Here is a 17,881-nt window from a genome sequence, read left to right as displayed (position 1 = left end):
TTTTAATTGTATTTCATTAAGTTTCAATAATTAATTTTCAGGTGTATTATATTTAAAATATATATTTTTAATAAATTAATTTTGAAAATTAAAAAAAAAATTTTTACATCAAATATTCATAAGGTTTCTTTTAAAGTTAATTTTGAGTCGAATAATTTAATGTAACTCATTAACTGATTTTATGATATTGATTAATATAAACAATATTTTTGTCTATTTTTTATTAACATATAGACTGAAAGTTTTATTATTACGTCTTGCTTATTTAAAAGCTAGCAGCATCCTCAATTCTCTATTAAATTGAGGTATTCATTTTGTTATACTATTTTCCATTACTGTAGCTTTAAATATATTTCTAAATATTGTGGGACAAAAACTAATTTAAGTTTATTAATAACATCATATATTTTTATTTAATATAACGAAGTATTTCTAGAATTTTAATTTATTACTCATTATATAATAAGTCTGAAAAACATAGAGGTGCTATAAAATTTTTTTAATTGTATACTGTTCAGTTTATTACAGTTTAAGAAGGTCAATATGAGACTTTTTAAAGCAAATAGTTTATCTCTTTATTACAAAAATTATATATTTGCATAACTATACATTTTAGGATAGGTTAAACTAGGAGGGCTATGGTAACCTACCTAGTTAGCATAATTGATTATAGAATAAATTACCTATTATATATAAAAATTAAGTGTTAAAACGATAAAACTCAAAATTATAAATTATAACTTCAGTTAAAATACTCTTAAAATTACACTACAATTTATTAAAATAAGGTAAAAACAAAATCACATGATTTTAATGATTTATTTATTTATTAGAATATAATATAAAATAGAAACAACAATGAGAAAATCTAATACTGATAGTCTGATAATTGCGCTCAGTGTACGTCATGGAGATACACCGTTAAATATAACATGTGCCCAATTAAAAACAATTTTAATAAAACAAGAGAAATATAATATTTCTCAAAATGGAGCACATTAAGATTCACTAGTAGAGGAAAAAAATTATAAACATAATAAACAATCATTACAAAATACAAAATGATAATAACAGTAAAAACTACAAATAATTAATATTTACATTGTCAAATTATTTTACAAAAATTATTTTTCTAAGTATACTTTTTCTGAGCTTTTAATATACATATTAAATTTGACATAAACATTAAACATTACTATCATAATATTTTCGTTTTACGTTTGTTTTGAAATTAATTATTATTAAGGGAACTTTGTTACATTTTACAGTATACATGGACGGTGAATAAAACATACCAACCCTTCCCTTTTGTATTATATTAATAAAAACAGTATTTACATTTTTTTATTTAGTTAAAAACTATTTTTAAATATGTTACTAACTAAAATATTTGACATATTGATAAGATGTACAAATTATTTCCCTATACAAACAAATTAAAAATCAAGGAACGTCAAACAGAATATTTAAATAATAGGTAATTTTCATTGAAGTTAATGCTTCTAATGACACAAAATTAATTATATACTGAAATAATATGTGATGCACAAATTAATTTGACCGTGTGTAATTATGGCATACATGCCATAAAAAAAGGTTTTCAGTGGTACTTTTGATAGAACCAAATATTTAATTATATTGAAAATATTTCAATATATATAACTTATTTTATTTTAAATAGAATTTATTTTTTTTATAAACTATGAATCAGTAATATCAACTCTATCATTTTTTTCTGAATTATTTGTTGATAGTACAGATATAGTATTATTGAGATTTAATGTTAACCATTGTTTTGTATGACAAAGTTCACCTAGTGAAGGGGAAATTGATTCATCTTTATCCTTTTTACATTCTGTTATGTTAGTAGTATTATTCATTTGTAGTGAAAAAATTTTACTCAGTGCTTTAATATCCATGTTATCTATTTCAGCTTTAGCTAATTCTTCATCAAGAGTAACCTCTGTCATAAGTGAAATAGGTTCATTTTCATCTTCATCTGACAATTTAGAAGCTAAAAAAGAAAAAAAAATGTGAAATAAGTTCTATACAATAAAAAATAATTATATATCATACAAATGCATTTTGGTTTTAGAGGTTTTAAATCAGATGCTTTTGGTTCAAATGTATCTTCAATATCATTTGAATTTTGACCAGGGAAAAATTGGCTCTGATTTGTTTCAATGGGTTGATTTGAACTACTTATGTAAAAATCATCATCAAATATACCTAAAAATAACCAAGAAATTTTATTTTTATAATTTCAAATTTTTCATTATTGTTATTTTATTCACTTGTATTTAAGCTGTTTTCTAAATTTAATGGAAGTACTGAATTAGTTTCTTCTTCATCTATGAACATTGGACTAGTTGCATCTGTTTTAGATGGACCAGATCCCCAATCTTAAACATTTTACATAAATACTTTATTATATTCAATACATCATTAAACAGAAAATACTGACAAATTTTCATTACTGAATAATTTCTTTACAGTATTTATTTAAAGGTAGTATAAAACAACACCATTAACATTTTTTTCATAGTATTCTGGTCAACAACATTAATTTAGCAAGTTATGTTTTGATATTCATCTACATCGTTCTTACCATTAAATGTAGACAAATCAAAATAATTAGGGGCACACTCCCAAATTGGTCCTGTTTCTATATCAAAAACTTCACTTTCATCGCGAGGATATTCATAAACACAATGATAGTTTTGCTGTTTAAATGAAACAGTTTTTTTAGGTTTCTGTAATAGTATAAAATCATATACATATTAAAAATTACCATTACTTAATAATGTTTTGGTGTAAAACTTACAGATTGATGGTTAGATTTTCGCAATGAAGTTTTAGTAGGAGTGGCAGTGCTATTCCAGATAGATGGAACAAATTCTACTTCATCATCTTCATCACTTATATCTTCAATAGACTTAACCAAAGTTTTTTCATTGTAAAGTTCATTCTTATCTTCTGTATTATTAAATAAACTCTGCACGTTATTTAATATACCAACATCAGGTGACGAAATATTCAAAGACTCTGTAAATAATTTTTCATCACACTTTTCATTTACTAATGATACTTTAAAATCTCTATGATTTTTCAAATTCATAATAGGTGTTGTATCAACACTCTTCCAGGAATCAGCTTCATTAATTAAATCTACAGTTGTTAAATTAGGTTCTGAAATATAAGTTAAGGTTAATTCATTAACTGAAGGCCAATTACATCTATCTAAGTTTATAGAATCTGGCAGTGAAGTAGAGTGAGCTAAGTTATTTTCAAAATTTAAAAAATTGTTTAACCAATTTGAATTTTCTGTATATTTTTTTTCATCTAAAAGCTTATTAGATATTATTTTAGTTGATGACTGCAGCAATTCATTTATACTTTTTAAAGCATTACTCTGTTTGTCTTTAGGTAAATCACTATCACTATAAGTAGGTGAAATAAATTGATCAGATAATTCTGCAGAGTCAGAAGAAGAAAATGATATAGCTGGAATAGTTTTACTAGTTGAACCAGGTGATAAAGAGTCAGAAGAATAAGTTGCAACTGTGTCAGATTCTAAATTTTCTAGAAAATCATCAGTGTCAGAGTACAACTCTTCAATTGTATATGTTTCATTTAATACTTTTACTTCTTGTTTTTCTGATACATCAGTATCTAAAATAATTGCTTCATTTGTAACAGTATCCACTATTAAAACATCATCATGAATTTCATCTTCGATTGAAGAGTCTACTAATTTTTCTCGACTTATAACTAACCCATCAGTTGATGTTTCTGTTAACAAAAATGAAGGGCTTGGATTATCAGAAAAACAATCAACAATATCTTGACCTTCATTTTCATCTTCTTCAAAGATTGTTGACAAGGGTGGAGGATAAGCATTATAATGTATTATCATGTTTGTTCGATCTTCATTATCAGACTGTTTATCATTTTCTTCTATCGAGTTATTTAAATTTCTAGAATCATTATCATTCTGATTTACTTTTCCCCGCAATTCTTGTCTAATTGCTTCAGCATATTCTTCATTTAATGATAAATGTTGTTCTTCATCAATACAATCATCTAGGCTTAAATTATCTGGTAGCCAACCTGAATTATTTTTTTGTTGAGGATGGAGGTACCATGATTCTGATAACCCTTCAATTATATCATCAATTTCATATTGACCTTTAGTTTCACAATTTTTGTAATTTATGTCTACATTTTTTTCTATTTTTTGTGTTTTGCTTATATCATATAAATCATGGGCTTTGACTACTGTAATCTCATTATCATCTTCGTCTTCAGATTTATCATTAAGAAATTCTGTACTACCATCTTCACTTGTTATTTGTTCAATTTCACAACCTGAATCATCTGAACCATTTTTTAAAACTACTGTATTATTGTAATAATTATACAATTCATTTGAATCAAGTGGTAATTTTTGTATACTTAAGGTTTTACTATCTAAAGTATCTTTACTAGATATATCTTCACAATTAGTGTAATCAGATGTATGCCCAGAATCAAACTCTAACGTATTATAATTTAGTTCTTTTACAACATGTTCTACATTGTTTTCTTTAAATTGACATTTATTTTCATTATCAAAAGATTCAACTCGATATGATTTATTTAAGCCAAAAATACTTGAGTCCCATTTTATTGATTCAAATGGATTAAATGTAAAACTGACATTTTCAAAAATTGATCTATCTTCATTATTTTCATTGCTATTTTCTGATAGAGAGGATGTTACACCTTTTAAATAGTCTATTGTAAAATTCTCACATGGTCCTAAAAGAACAGAGGAATTACAGGAAATTGTTGAACAATGGTTTGTACTTGGCAAAATGAAAGGATTTTTATTTTTATTATTTTCCGAGGCTTCAATCTCTAAAAAAGGATTGGTACCGAAGGTTTTTAAATCCTTTTTAACTTTCATACTACTATCAATTTGTAGAGATAAATAAGAAAGTGAATCATCATCCCTGTTTTTCAATGCAGTTTGAAATTTTTTTAAAGTACTTTGAAACTCATGATCATCTTGAGCATTTCTCAAATCACTATCACTTGTATAAATAAAGCTATTCTGTAGAGGAACAGCTAAACGATGATACTTGAAACTATTTTGTCTGGAAAATGAGTTTAAAGGAGTATCACTTTCACTACTTTCACTAGCATCAATATGAGTTAGAACCATTAAATCAGCAACACTTTTGGATTTTTGTTTAACTTTTTCAGAAAATTCTCCTCTTTCAATTCTTAATCTCCACTGTTCATCTTCTGTATCAGTACCTGATGAGTCATGTCCTGAACGCCTTCCAATATATGAATCATCATTAAATGTATTTCCAAATAATGGTTTACCAATTTTATTGTTGGCTATAGGGCCAAGTTTAAAATTTACAATTGGAGGAGTACATTCATCAGATGATATTGGCTCACCTGCTAAAGCTTCATCTAATTCTCGAATTGCATTATTTATACCTTCCATATATTTGATGCTGTCATCATTTTTTATCCATGGATCATTCGAGGCAGATAAATCTTCTAATGATCCATGTAAAATTTCCAAAGATGGAGATTTTTTTGATGGGTTAAATACATCAATTCCACTAGATGCAGATGGTTGAGAGCTAATATCACTTGTATCATCTGTAAACAATTGAATATCACGAAATTTTGAATTATTAACTGAACTCATTCCTGAATCACTATCACTTTTAAAAAATTCTTTAGAATTCACTGGGCTAGTGTCAAAATTTGCTTTAAGCATACTATATGTTTCTTCTAAAGAAGAGATAATTTCTGGAAATGTTGGTCTTTTTGTAACATCTGAACTCCAACATCGCAGCATAATTTGATATCTGTGACAGAATAAAAAATAATTAATAAGTTAAAAAAAAAAATTAATAAATGATTCTGAATTACATTTGTTGGGAAAGTTTATGATGTTTAGAAATTGGAGGAAGTAATAATGGTGTTGATTCAATAAATACTGCTGAAAGAACAGCTAAATCACTGAGTGAGCTATATGGCTGTGCACCGTTTTCCATAATCTCCCAGATTACAACACCTGCACTCCAAACATTTCCTTCAACAGTTACCTAAAAATAAATTTTTTTATTTTATAATAAGGAAAAATAAAATTTTTTTTTAAAGCATTTAACATAGTTTAAAAAACTTTTATTTTGAACTAAAATTTTTTTTTCAAAAGTCATTAAGTTATATTTTTATGAATTTACATTATAAATTTTTTGCAAGCAGTTCTATTTGAAATTTTCAATATAATTTTTAAAAGGATCATAAAACAGCCTAGGACAACTATTTCTAAAATAATTAATTACTTTTTTTGTTTCAATTACTGGTTCTGACACTATTAAAGTTTCTGGAGCACTCCATCTAATGGGTAATGCAACACCTTCTTCAGTAACATAATAATCTTCTTTATATGTTTGAGTACTGATACCATAATCACCAATTTTTACAATATTATCAGGAAAAACTAAAAAATTACGAGCTGCTACATCACTAAAAATAATAATTTAAATTAGTTATTTATTGATTATTTAAAAAATTTATTTTGATAATAAATACAATAAAAATCTGAGTTTGGAGCTTTAAACATTTTATTTTTAAAATATTATTTGAATCTCATTCATAACAACTGAAATTAAACATAATGCATTTGAAACAATTTGTTTAAATAAAATGTATATATGTTTTTTTGTTAAATCATTTTAAAAACATTTAAAAATATTATAATTTTATGACTCAGTTAGTTATATCTGGTATAAGAAATCATTTATAATTAATTGGGGATATTATACAATACTAGTACTTCGAAGTTGAAAACCTTAAAAATGACTTCTAAAAATTACAAAAATGTCAAAAAAAAAAAACCTTACAATGACTAAAAATAATCATTAAACAATAGTTAAAATATTTTTTTTTAATTACCCACTAAAAAATTGTAAAAGAATAACAAGTTGTGAAAATGGGCAAAATGTTACAAAATTTTTTTTTTGAACTTTACAGACATTTTTTAAATACTATTAAAAAACATGCAATTTTTTTATATTTAAACAAAAATCAATTAAAAACTGTAGTTTAGTTTAAAATTAAAAAAAATCTATTTTTCTGCACCTTGATTAAAACACAATAAAGTATATATTCAATGGAAACAAACACAATCATTTGAAACAACAAAATTTATTTAACCGGAAAAAATTTTTTGTGTATTTATTATGTTTTTATGATACTAAGTTAAAATTTCCTAACATTAATTCATTATTCAACATTGCCTAATAATACCTGATTCATTTTCATAAATAATATTGATAATCAAGTGAAAAAATATGTTAAATGCAATTATGAGATTATTTTTACTTATAAAATGTAAAAGAATCATTTCTATTTTTTATTGGCATGAGGATTATTGTTAATCAAATTTTTTAGATATAATAAATTTAAAATGAAATGATATTAAATTTCTGAGTTAAATGTATATTATTGGTGTTAAAAAGTTTTTTTCCTATATTTATTTCACTTTGTTTTATTTAGAATTTACACTTATCAAATCTATGCACTTTATCATCAATATCTATACACAAAAAAAATGTTGTATTTCAAAAACAAACACAACAAATGTATGAATAAAATATTTTTATAATTATTTAAAAAATGCTTACGTATGTACAACACCACTTTTTAAATATTGCAATAGACCATTTATTACTTGAACAGACATTTTAAGTTTTCTTTCTAATTGTGTTTCATATTCATTAGTGTCGGCATGTTTTCGTAGCCAAGATTTTAAGTCACCCTAAAAAAAATTATACATTATAAAAAATGTAAAAAATAATTTTAAATAATGAACAGTTTTATTTAATTAAGACACAAATACCCATGGACTTGATTCAAAAATCAACAGTAATGGATCCATTTTTATACAAGCTGCAATTAGATTTAAAACCAAGTGGTTGACATTCTTCCCATTAAACTTATGGGGAGTGGCTTCTTGAAGAAATTTGAGACGTTCTGTATCCGTAGCATCATCTTTGAGGATACGTACAACAACTTTAGTATTTTCTCCATTGTTTAAAGCCACTGCTTCACCACCAACCACCTTGATTTTAAAAGTATACAATCAAAGTTAATATATAGTATTAAAAAATTGATTTCTATTTACCCTTCCAAACCACCCAGAACCCAATTCATGATGAAATTGTAATCTAGATCTGGGGAAATTTGATAATGGATCATCTGAAAATATAAAAATTACAACTTAATATAAATGTTTAAATAATAATTAATGTTTGCAACTGTATGAGTGAATGCTTGCATACTTAGCCATTCTTTTAATAAAGATTGATATTTAATTGAAGGGGATAGTTGTTCAATATTAATAATAGTAGAACATGACCGTGAGAGTTCATTATTACGGAGATTACTTATCGGATTGATAAATGCCAATCCAGGAGAATTAAGATCTCTGGAAGATAATACCTCATTCTGAAATTCCTACAAAAATAAAAAATTTGTGTTATTTTCATTATTTCAATAAAATTAAATCAATTAAACATTCAAACCTGAGATAATTGTTGACCCTGATTGGAAGGTAGCACAAAAAAAAATAATAATAATAAAATTATTTACATATTATGAATGTTTGCTATCAAAAATCATTTTATAATATTTTTTAGGTATTATATATGATAAGAAAATTATTTATATTAATAGATTTATCAATACCTTTTTACAATTTTTATTAATATTATTATAAATCCTTTATAAATTGTATACTAGTGTTGACAAATGACATTTCAATTTGTTGTATAAAAAAGTTATTAAATTGTGTGTTTTACCCTACATAGAATTCTCTCCTGAAAATATAAGCTAAACCAGCGCTTACTTAAAATTTACATTAAGTTATTTTAATGCTATCATAATCATTACTTTAAATATTGGATGACGTGTAAATCAATACATTGCTATATATATCATAGTTGTAAATCGATAATAATCAATTGTTTGGTTATTGTAAGAAAACTAATATTGCATGGAATAGTAACCAAAAGATGTTCACATTAAGGAATAAACCTCTTATGACAATGATTAGTAGTATTATGATTGTTTACGAGGTCAATGTTCTTCACAATGGCGCCCCTAACATTGGTCATACTTGATACTATAAAAATCGAGAATAGGGGACATACATACACAATGAGAAACATTCATTTCGTTACGATAATGAAAATTATTTCTAGCAAATCTTATTTCTACTGAAAAATAAGCGCATCTTAGTTGAAATGTTTTACAGAAATCAAAAGTAACGTGTAAAAGTTGATAAAATTGATAAATATTATTTTTTTAAATTTTAAGTTCTCTATGAAATGCGACATCCTATTAAGTACACTTTTTAAAAAGTGAAGAAGTATATAAAACATGCGTAAACATTTTTTTTCTCACAAAAAGCACAATTCAAAGAAATTACGATTTTCCTCTTGAAAAAAAATAATTTAGATAAAACGTATCAAATAACAATCTTATCTAATATTAAAAAAATATATTATTCACTTCGAAGTTATATTTGATTATAACTATTATCAGCTTTATATTTAATTAATTTATTGAAAGAAAATTGTCGCCCTAATGTCAGTCAATTCACACATCTTGACATTGAATAATTATTTTTGCATCATTTACATTTGATAAAATAATTTTTTTAAAGATTTATATATTTTATTACCCTATATGGTGCATCTATTTAATTAATGAAAGTATATATTATTTAATAAAAAATACTTATTTGTTGCTAATCACATGATAAAATTGTACAGCTAAAATAATTTTTTATTTATTAAAACAATGCGCTTTTTAAATGTAAAATAAATTGCACTGTATAATTAAAGTTTTATATTAAATAAAAACGTGTAATTTAGTAATATTATTTTACAGTTTTTTTTAAAACTTTGTTTTCCATTAAATATGTAATAAAAGTCTTGATAATGGCTGGCCTTCACATTGAATAATTTGGTTATTTCCAAATTGTATTATAGAATTATATAATTTTTGGATATAAGGGCTTGTTTTATATTTTTTCAAATTGATAATCCACTCGCATTTGATTATCCATTGATATAAAGACAAAAAATAACGAGTTATTTAATTTTGATAGGTAACAGACGAACTATATGTTAGAGTTAATACAAGTAATTCAAATAATTGGTTAAGATAATATTTGGTTTTTTTATCGTAAAATATGCGCTAAAAAATCATTTTAAATAGAAAATAGTAACCATTTATTTTTTGAATAAAAACAGTATTAGATTTTTTATCTATGCTATGGAACCTTCGTGGAATACAGTAAAACATTAAAAATAAATTGATTAACTCTGTACGACTTTTAAGAAGAGCAGTAGTAATTATTTAACGTCGAGTAATTTGATTTTTATCAAATTGTGTATTGTAGTATCGTGGAAGTATACATTGTCATGCTATAATCAAATAATAATTTTCATAAGAACAGTACTACGAAAAATCCAGTTAATTCTACTTTGACTTTTATATATATGAAATTAAGTTTTTATATACTCTTTTTAATTAAATAATAAAAAGTCAAGGTTTGAAACGAATCAAATAAATTTTTTTTTATGTTTATTTAGTGATAAAAATACAATCAATATAAGTAGAAGTATTAATCACATTTTTTTAATTTCTTACTTCTAAAATAAAAAAATCAATCAATAATATATAATGTATTCATAGAGATAATGTATTTTTTACTGCCAACGCATTCTTGTGGTTTGCCACAAAATATAATATAAGTGTCTCAAATAATCACTCAATTAAGCGTTAACACTCGTTTTATATGTTTGAAAATAACTGCTTATTTAATAAATAGAACACACATTAGATATTTATAGTTGATACTGTAGTCAGAATCTAATAATACTTGCATACACACGATTAATTCTGTTAATTTATTTAAGGAAACGACTATAGACCTTATTGTATCTAAGTCTATCTCAAAAAAACTTTTTAAGAGTGTAATTTCATGCTATTTTTATTGACACATGAAATATTTTTACTAATATAATTTTACATAAACTAAAAAATGTACTTTACTTTTCCTAATTTTATGAAAAAAAAAAAAAATAATAATAATAAATATTTTTAAAAATAATCTTTTCCTTGTTTAATACAATTGAACATAATTTGGATATCCAGAATATTTTGGATTTAGGATATTTTGGTTCATCAGATATTGTATGAATATCGAGATCGAATAATTCTATTGTTTTCTAAATAAGTTTATTATTTCATTACATAAAAAGATATTTTATAGTGTATATAATAAGACCCTCCAATTTTTTTTTTGAAATTACGTCTATGCAATATTTGTTATTTTGAATCAAAAAATACTAAATTTTTATGGCGATTTATTTCTTTAAGAATTTTTTTTCTTATTTGAGACTTTTTTTTTTTTTGAAAACTCTAGAAAAAGTAATATATTTATTGAATTAGTACAAAATATTTGAGACGAAATTTTGGTTTGAGAGGGTAAAACAACTCCCTTATTCCCTAAGGACCACCTCTATGAATCAAATTAGTTCAATTTTAATAAGACATAATGAAATTTATACAATTAAAATAATATAATTAATAATTTAATGTGTAAAAATATATATTAATAAATTGTAATAACACACGAACGTCATGAATAATCAAATATGATAAATGCGTGTCCACAAATAGACATATTAATGTTGTTTATTGATAATAAGACGAAAAGAATGCTTGTAACAAATGAATGGTCATCCCTTAAAAAATTCTAATTATTTTATTATATTACACNTTGGTACCGGTTTAATAATTTTTTTTTAACTATACAAAGATCATAATGTATTTGTTAGTAAAATACAATTTTGCATAATTTCAATGTATTCATATTAACATAGTTATAACAGGATACTTTGGTTAGGGAACCTCACTTTTATGGAGACTATGCTCTAAGCTCAACAAGGAGCTAAGCTCACTCAGTTAACAATATAGTTATCCAACAAATTAAAAAAATTATGTGTGTTGTCATATACGTGAATAGTATTTTTTAGAGAAAGAAAAAATACAACCAGCATCCTCAAAAATGTTATACTAATAGATGACTATGAGCCTCGCAGAAAAAAAATGAGCATTATTAGTAGCACGGTAGAGTGTACATATAATATACCAACATGACTGTACCTACGCACGCAACATCCCTACTATATGAATTAGAATGCTTGTAACAAATGAATGGTCATCCCTTAAAAAATTCTAATTATTTTATTATATTACACTGCAAAATTGGGATTTCCATTTAAAAAAATTAAATTTAAGGTTTTTTTAACCCAAAAACAAAAATTTTGACCAAATATTATTGTAGTCTTATAAACAAAAAAATATTTTTCTTTACTCAAATAAAATTTTTTTAATAGTTTTTGAGAAAATATCTAACCAAAAATCAGTTGCTCTTTATTTTACACAGTGGCATAGTAAACTCGTTCAGGTGCATATTTTACAGTGTCCCTAAAAAAATTCAGCCATTCATTTTGGGAATAAGCCTTCCCATTTTTTTTAAATTCCCTCTTAATCCCCCTAAATCATATAATTAATTAAAAATATTTTTAATATTAGGTAATGACAGTATGATAGACCATGATAAGATAAAATAAAGAAATTAATTTTTATTTTATATATTAACTATTATTAATAGCTCATAAAAATACTCTAAACTTTAAGTGTTCAGCTAACTCCATCTCATTTTTAAAAATCTTTCTTAATATATAAAAACGTTTTATGAGATTTTCAATTGTATGATTTTCAAAATAAGTGAAGTTATAGAAAAATATTTATTTTTAATAAATTTAAATGCATATATTTTATAAGAATCATTATTTTTAGCATCCTAAAAATTATGATGAATCAATCTTAAAATAAAGAGCTTATAGTATATAGTAAATATAGACCTATTTGTGACTAGATTTAAAAACTTTTTTTTTAAAATCATACTATAATACATTTATAAATATATATATATATGTAATTTAAATATTTTAAATTAAAAAAATTGCAATTGTACTAATTTTTCAAAAATTATTAATAAGCAAATCAATTTTTGAAGTCTGTATAAAAAACATTTTAGTTAGCAAATTTTATATCTCCACTACCCCAATTAGTTATATAATAAAGTATATAGTAATATAAAAAAAATAAGTAATTATTGACGATATTATAAAATTAGGGTAAAGTCTAAGAAAATAGCATATAAAAATCTCAAATGTTATTTTTTATACTAATTACCTTAATACAATTAGAGTGTAAAATAATAGTTCAAAAATTATAATTTAGTTATAAATAAAATAATTTACCTTAAAACTAAATCGATTGTTACGGCAACAATCTAAACAACCAACAAGAAATACAATAATACAAATTGTAAATAAGACAGCTACTACTGATGCTTCTAGTATTACATTAGAACTAGACCAAGCTGAATTTTTATTATGTTCAAGATCTGAAAAAAAAAATAAAGAACAAATATTATATCTTGTAACTAATAAAACTCATAAATAATACTTCTTATTTGTTGTAATCCTAAAAGACTTCTAAATGATAAATATAGCTTAAATTTGCTAAGCTTAATTTTTGTTTTTATAAAATTGAGGGTATAAATTTAACTTAGAAAAACACTACCATTAATCAACTAAAATTAAAATTTTTCAATTATTATTTTATAATAACCATTATTTAAATTACTTTAAAATGTATATATGAGATAATTTTAATACTAGTAATAATAGAAATAATATTTTAATAATTTTTTTTAAATAGTTAAAATGAGAAAAAAACATTTAAATTTTGTCTTCTAAAAATTAAGAATATTAGTAATATGCTTTTTTGTTCTAGAACGTCAAAGCGATACATATAAAATTGGTTGAATGCACTTTTAAAATACAAACTACTAAATATTAGCATAAATAAAATTGTAAATAAAAATACATGGTATTTGATCAGGTGAAAATTCAACAGATATTTTGTAAACAAACTTGGCCATAACATAACACATACTAAAAAAATTTTCTATTAACATAATTATTATTAATTGAAGAGTATGGTTATAGTTGTTGTTTAACATAGACATTAACAAAGCTTATTATTATTAATTATGAAACTTTACAACATTCATGTAAAAAAAAAATTTTTTTTTTCAAGGAACGTTTTTAAAGTAAAGATCTGGTCATGGACACTAATGTAATGGTCAAGGTTAGTTCATTGAATTCTATTTGATATATTATATCTATATATTTAAATATTTTGATGAAAATTTTAAGGTAGTCAGGCTTGATCAGCGTTATACAGCATTTTTATAGCAAAAAAAAATAAATGCTACAGAAAATATAAGTTACCTGTCAATAATATATAAACTAAATATTTTAGTACCATTTTAATCAGCAGCATATTTTAAAGTGTTAAAATAGGCTAAGTCCCTATAGCCATGCTAAACTAAAATTTTAGATAAAAATCACTCATAAAAGGGCGCTAATTTTTTTTTTTTTTAAATTCCTTGATACACTAATAATTCTATTTTAGTGTTAAATAATAATACAATGTGTTAAAATTAAGCATAGAACTTTTTCTTAGGAGAATTTTTTATAGAATTAATTTTTTCCAGTAGGAAACTTTTCTTAGTATACATTAAAATGGTGTCATAATTTAATTTATATTCAATAATTTTAACTTAAAAATTTGGAGTAAAATGTATGTACTACCAATAATAATGAGTTAATTAGAGTAAAAAATAGACTTAGTGACATTAGTTCTCATGTTCTCAAGTTTTCAACATGATACACAATTTATGGCAATAGGCCAATTTGAAAGTGTCATTGCGTCATAATATTTTTCTAATGATGACTTTAATAAATTGCTGTGTGAGTAGTAAATAAGACGGGACAAAAATAAAATTTAAAGAATCAGGTAAGAATATACCAGAGTTCAGGGTAGGTAAAGTTTTGTCCAAGGAGATACAATGGGTACACAAATTTATGATTTAATGTAAAAGTAAATAAATAACAAGTCTAAATATAATAATTTGTATTTGCATAACTAAATTAAATTTCTTTCATTCTTTAAACTTTTTGATAGGATTTTTAGCTTTAAATATGAAACTTGGTATATACTTTAAATAACTATTATGATATAAAATGTATGAAATAATCAATAGTTTTATTTTTGTCTACTTAGTCTAATTTAATAATTTTAACCGCTATTGGTCTAAGTTTCAGACAAAATAACACTCTAGGCACTCCCTTAATAAATATTTTAAGAAATTTTTCAATATTGTTAAATAATATTAAGTATATCCTTAACTCATAAATTTTAAACTAGTTTTAAATAAAATTAATTATTATTTTATCCAAATTGTTTTTTAATAATAATAATAATAATAATATATGTATTTAGCTTCAGAATTATGATGATAAATATTTAAAATATATGTTATTTTAAACAAGTAATATAAATAGTAGCCATTTTCTTACATAGTATAACATAAAAATAAATAAGATATTGGAAATATATGAAGAGTACATGGAAAACAAGGTAAATAAACTTTTGAAAATTGAGGAACACAATATTTTAATTTTAAAAACGTCGTGTTTTTAAGAGTACATCTTTTGAGGGTTGTTACTTTCAAATAACTCAATTATTCCACTATTTCTGCAGCTTAAAAAATACATAGAATATATTCTCACATAATTCTCAATTTTGAAATATATGAATCTATCTGGTTTTTTTGGTGTATCCTTTATATGTCAATATATTTTTTTTTTTGTTAGTTATCACAGTACTTCAAAAATTAGTATTTTATCTTTTCAAAAGTCTCTTTTGAAATTGGTAAAAAGTAAAAATATACTTTAACATTGTACAATGTTTAAGAAATATTATGCAAATTAACGCAATTTCTTGTAAAATTTCAGATACAAGAAGAAATTCGATATTTTTTATTTTGGTGTATAAATGTTTTGACAAACTATGAATAAATTTATGACATATTTGTAAATTAATTACGTTTCATGTTTATAATGGTAACAATTTAGTATAATATAAATAGTTTGTTATAAAATGCATAGTAAAAAAATCAAGATATTTTATGTTCTTATCACCTCCTAGTGGAAATGCAACCGAAGATCTAACCCAGATTGAAAACAATCCCAACAGCAAGTGAACAGCCAAACGTTCCATTATATTCTTTTACTAGCTTATTGATTCAAGGGACATCTTTATAACATTTATTTATAAAGAAAATCCATCACGTACAAAAAGTGAGTTTAACATATTTTACACGTACAGCACTCAGTAATCACTCTATTGAATAATGACGGACGGTATGAAACTATATCACATTATCAATATCTGATCAACAAATTATTAACAAATTTTAATCACTAGAATTATAAACGGATAACAAAAAATTTAATAAAAAATTAATCAAAAGTGATGATAGCGAGTAAAGGATACTAACAGTTACGCACCCAGACAACACGCATAATCATGACTCACAAAACTGGTACGATTATAACTACGGATTACAGTCCACTATAGAGTGCCGTAAGGTGGGGAGACATTGAAATAAAAAATTTCACATCCTACAGAAAACATGATCTAAAAATCTCCGATTTGCAACACTGCTCAGTGTAATGATACGATCATCTTTTTACAGCAGCTGTGATATGCTCTTATCATATAACATTTAAGTAACCATGGTAGTTGATATAAATTGATTAAGATACCAATATAATCGTAGAGTAAATAGCAATATTTATTGTAAAACTAGATAGCAACCTTTATTTCATTTTTAAATTTTTTTTTCTTCAAATTGAATATCTATCTTTGTAAGTAAATAATAATAATAATAATTGTACATTACCTTTTTATAACCACTCTATAGCTTTTAAAAGTTCCATAATTCTTTCAGGGTTAAACGTTATATTATTGCATTAAGAGCAAACATTTTTCTTTAAGTCACTCCCAAATGAAATCTTGTCTACGTTCCAAAGATGTTTCAGTGAAAAGTAATGCCCGGAATTATACAGATTTATACATTTTATCAAGTTATTCAAAACATACTATCAGCTAGTATACATTTTAATTAATTGTCTTGAAAACTTAGTTATTTTTTATGTTTTTTTAAAATTTTAGATATTTGAGGAAAATATAATAATTCTAAATTTTGCATAAATTATAGGGTGTTATTTCAGTTTTTCTGAATAAGCATATATTTTTAATGAGCCATTTTAAAATTTATCACTGCATTTTCGAAAATTAACGTAATTTTATTTAAAATTTATTAAATAATTTAATTTCAAATAATTACCATTGTGTATAAAACAATTTTAAAGAACCACAATAGATGCAATTTTCACGCGATATCTTCATAACGAAGAGTTACTTCATCTGCGCGTACTCGTAACACGCACTGTTTTTTTTTCATTAATATTTGGGTGGTTAATAACGTAGAACAAAAAAAAACTATAAAATAATACCTTCCTCACTTAAAAAAAAAATTCTGGATAGGCCACTGATTTCTGCCAGTGCTCATTTTTTCACGTCATATTTTAAGAAAACTTAAAGTAACATTTGAATTAGAGCATCTATATTTAATAATTTGTTAGTAAAGTACTTACATATATATATATTTTTAAAGAGTTTAATATACACGGAAAAAAATTGCAGTTACAATATAAACGGTTTATATAATGACAATTGCAATTAGGACAGTTGGAATGACTGAATATTTGGTTACCCAATCATTTATTTAGATATTCCAACTATT

At 23.8% G+C, this 17,881-nt stretch overlaps 1 protein-coding gene across 3 annotated transcripts; it reads right to left on the bottom strand.

Moving 5' to 3' along the window:
• Window positions 1-805: 805 nt before the first annotated feature.
• Window positions 806-16,675, bottom strand: LOC126903670 (uncharacterized). 3 transcript variants are annotated; one of them, XM_050682032.1, is made up of 15 exons: window positions 16,571-16,675; window positions 16,212-16,461; window positions 13,419-13,564; window positions 8,598-8,615; window positions 8,355-8,529; window positions 8,198-8,271; window positions 7,913-8,134; window positions 7,698-7,831; window positions 6,354-6,537; window positions 5,938-6,113; window positions 2,825-5,873; window positions 2,609-2,753; window positions 2,295-2,402; window positions 2,077-2,229; window positions 806-2,014 (listed from the first exon to the last, which is right to left on the bottom strand). In XM_050682032.1, the coding sequence occupies exons 2-15, from the start codon at window positions 16,288-16,290 to the stop codon at window positions 1,701-1,703; spliced, it is 4,977 nt and encodes a 1,658-aa protein (XP_050537989.1). In that variant the 5' UTR covers window positions 16,291-16,461; window positions 16,571-16,675; the 3' UTR covers window positions 806-1,700. The 3 variants fall into 3 exon arrangements, with proteins under 3 accessions (XP_050537989.1, XP_050537988.1, XP_050537991.1); XM_050682031.1 differs by having other exon boundaries at window positions 16,212-16,655; XM_050682034.1 differs by lacking the exon at window positions 8,598-8,615 and having other exon boundaries at window positions 16,212-16,654.
• Window positions 16,676-17,881: the final 1,206 nt, after the last annotated feature.

This window comes from Daktulosphaira vitifoliae, unplaced genomic scaffold (genome assembly GCF_025091365.1).
Source record: "Daktulosphaira vitifoliae isolate Bord-2020 unplaced genomic scaffold, ASM2509136v1 Scaffold_4, whole genome shotgun sequence".
NCBI lineage: Eukaryota > Metazoa > Arthropoda > Insecta > Hemiptera > Phylloxeridae > Daktulosphaira > Daktulosphaira vitifoliae.
The sequence above is the reverse complement of the archived record's forward strand: the minus strand, read 5'-3'. Positions and strand labels throughout refer to the sequence as shown.

What these genes read in the sequence shown, in the direction of transcription:
- LOC126903670 (XM_050682032.1), bottom strand. Translation starts at nt 16,290, where the DNA reads ATGGAACGTTTGGCTGTTCACTTGCTGTTGGGATTGTTTTCAATCTGG. An exon ending in GTTCTGGGTGGTTTGGAAGG is followed by an intron (nt 8,135 to 8,197) that starts GTAAATAGAAAT and finishes TTTAAAATCAAG; the next exon opens with GTGGTTGGTGGTGAAGCAGT. An exon ending in AAAAGTGGTGTTGTACATAC is followed by an intron (nt 6,538 to 7,697) that starts GTAAGCATTTTT and finishes TATTATTTTTAG; the next exon opens with TGATGTAGCAGCTCGTAATT.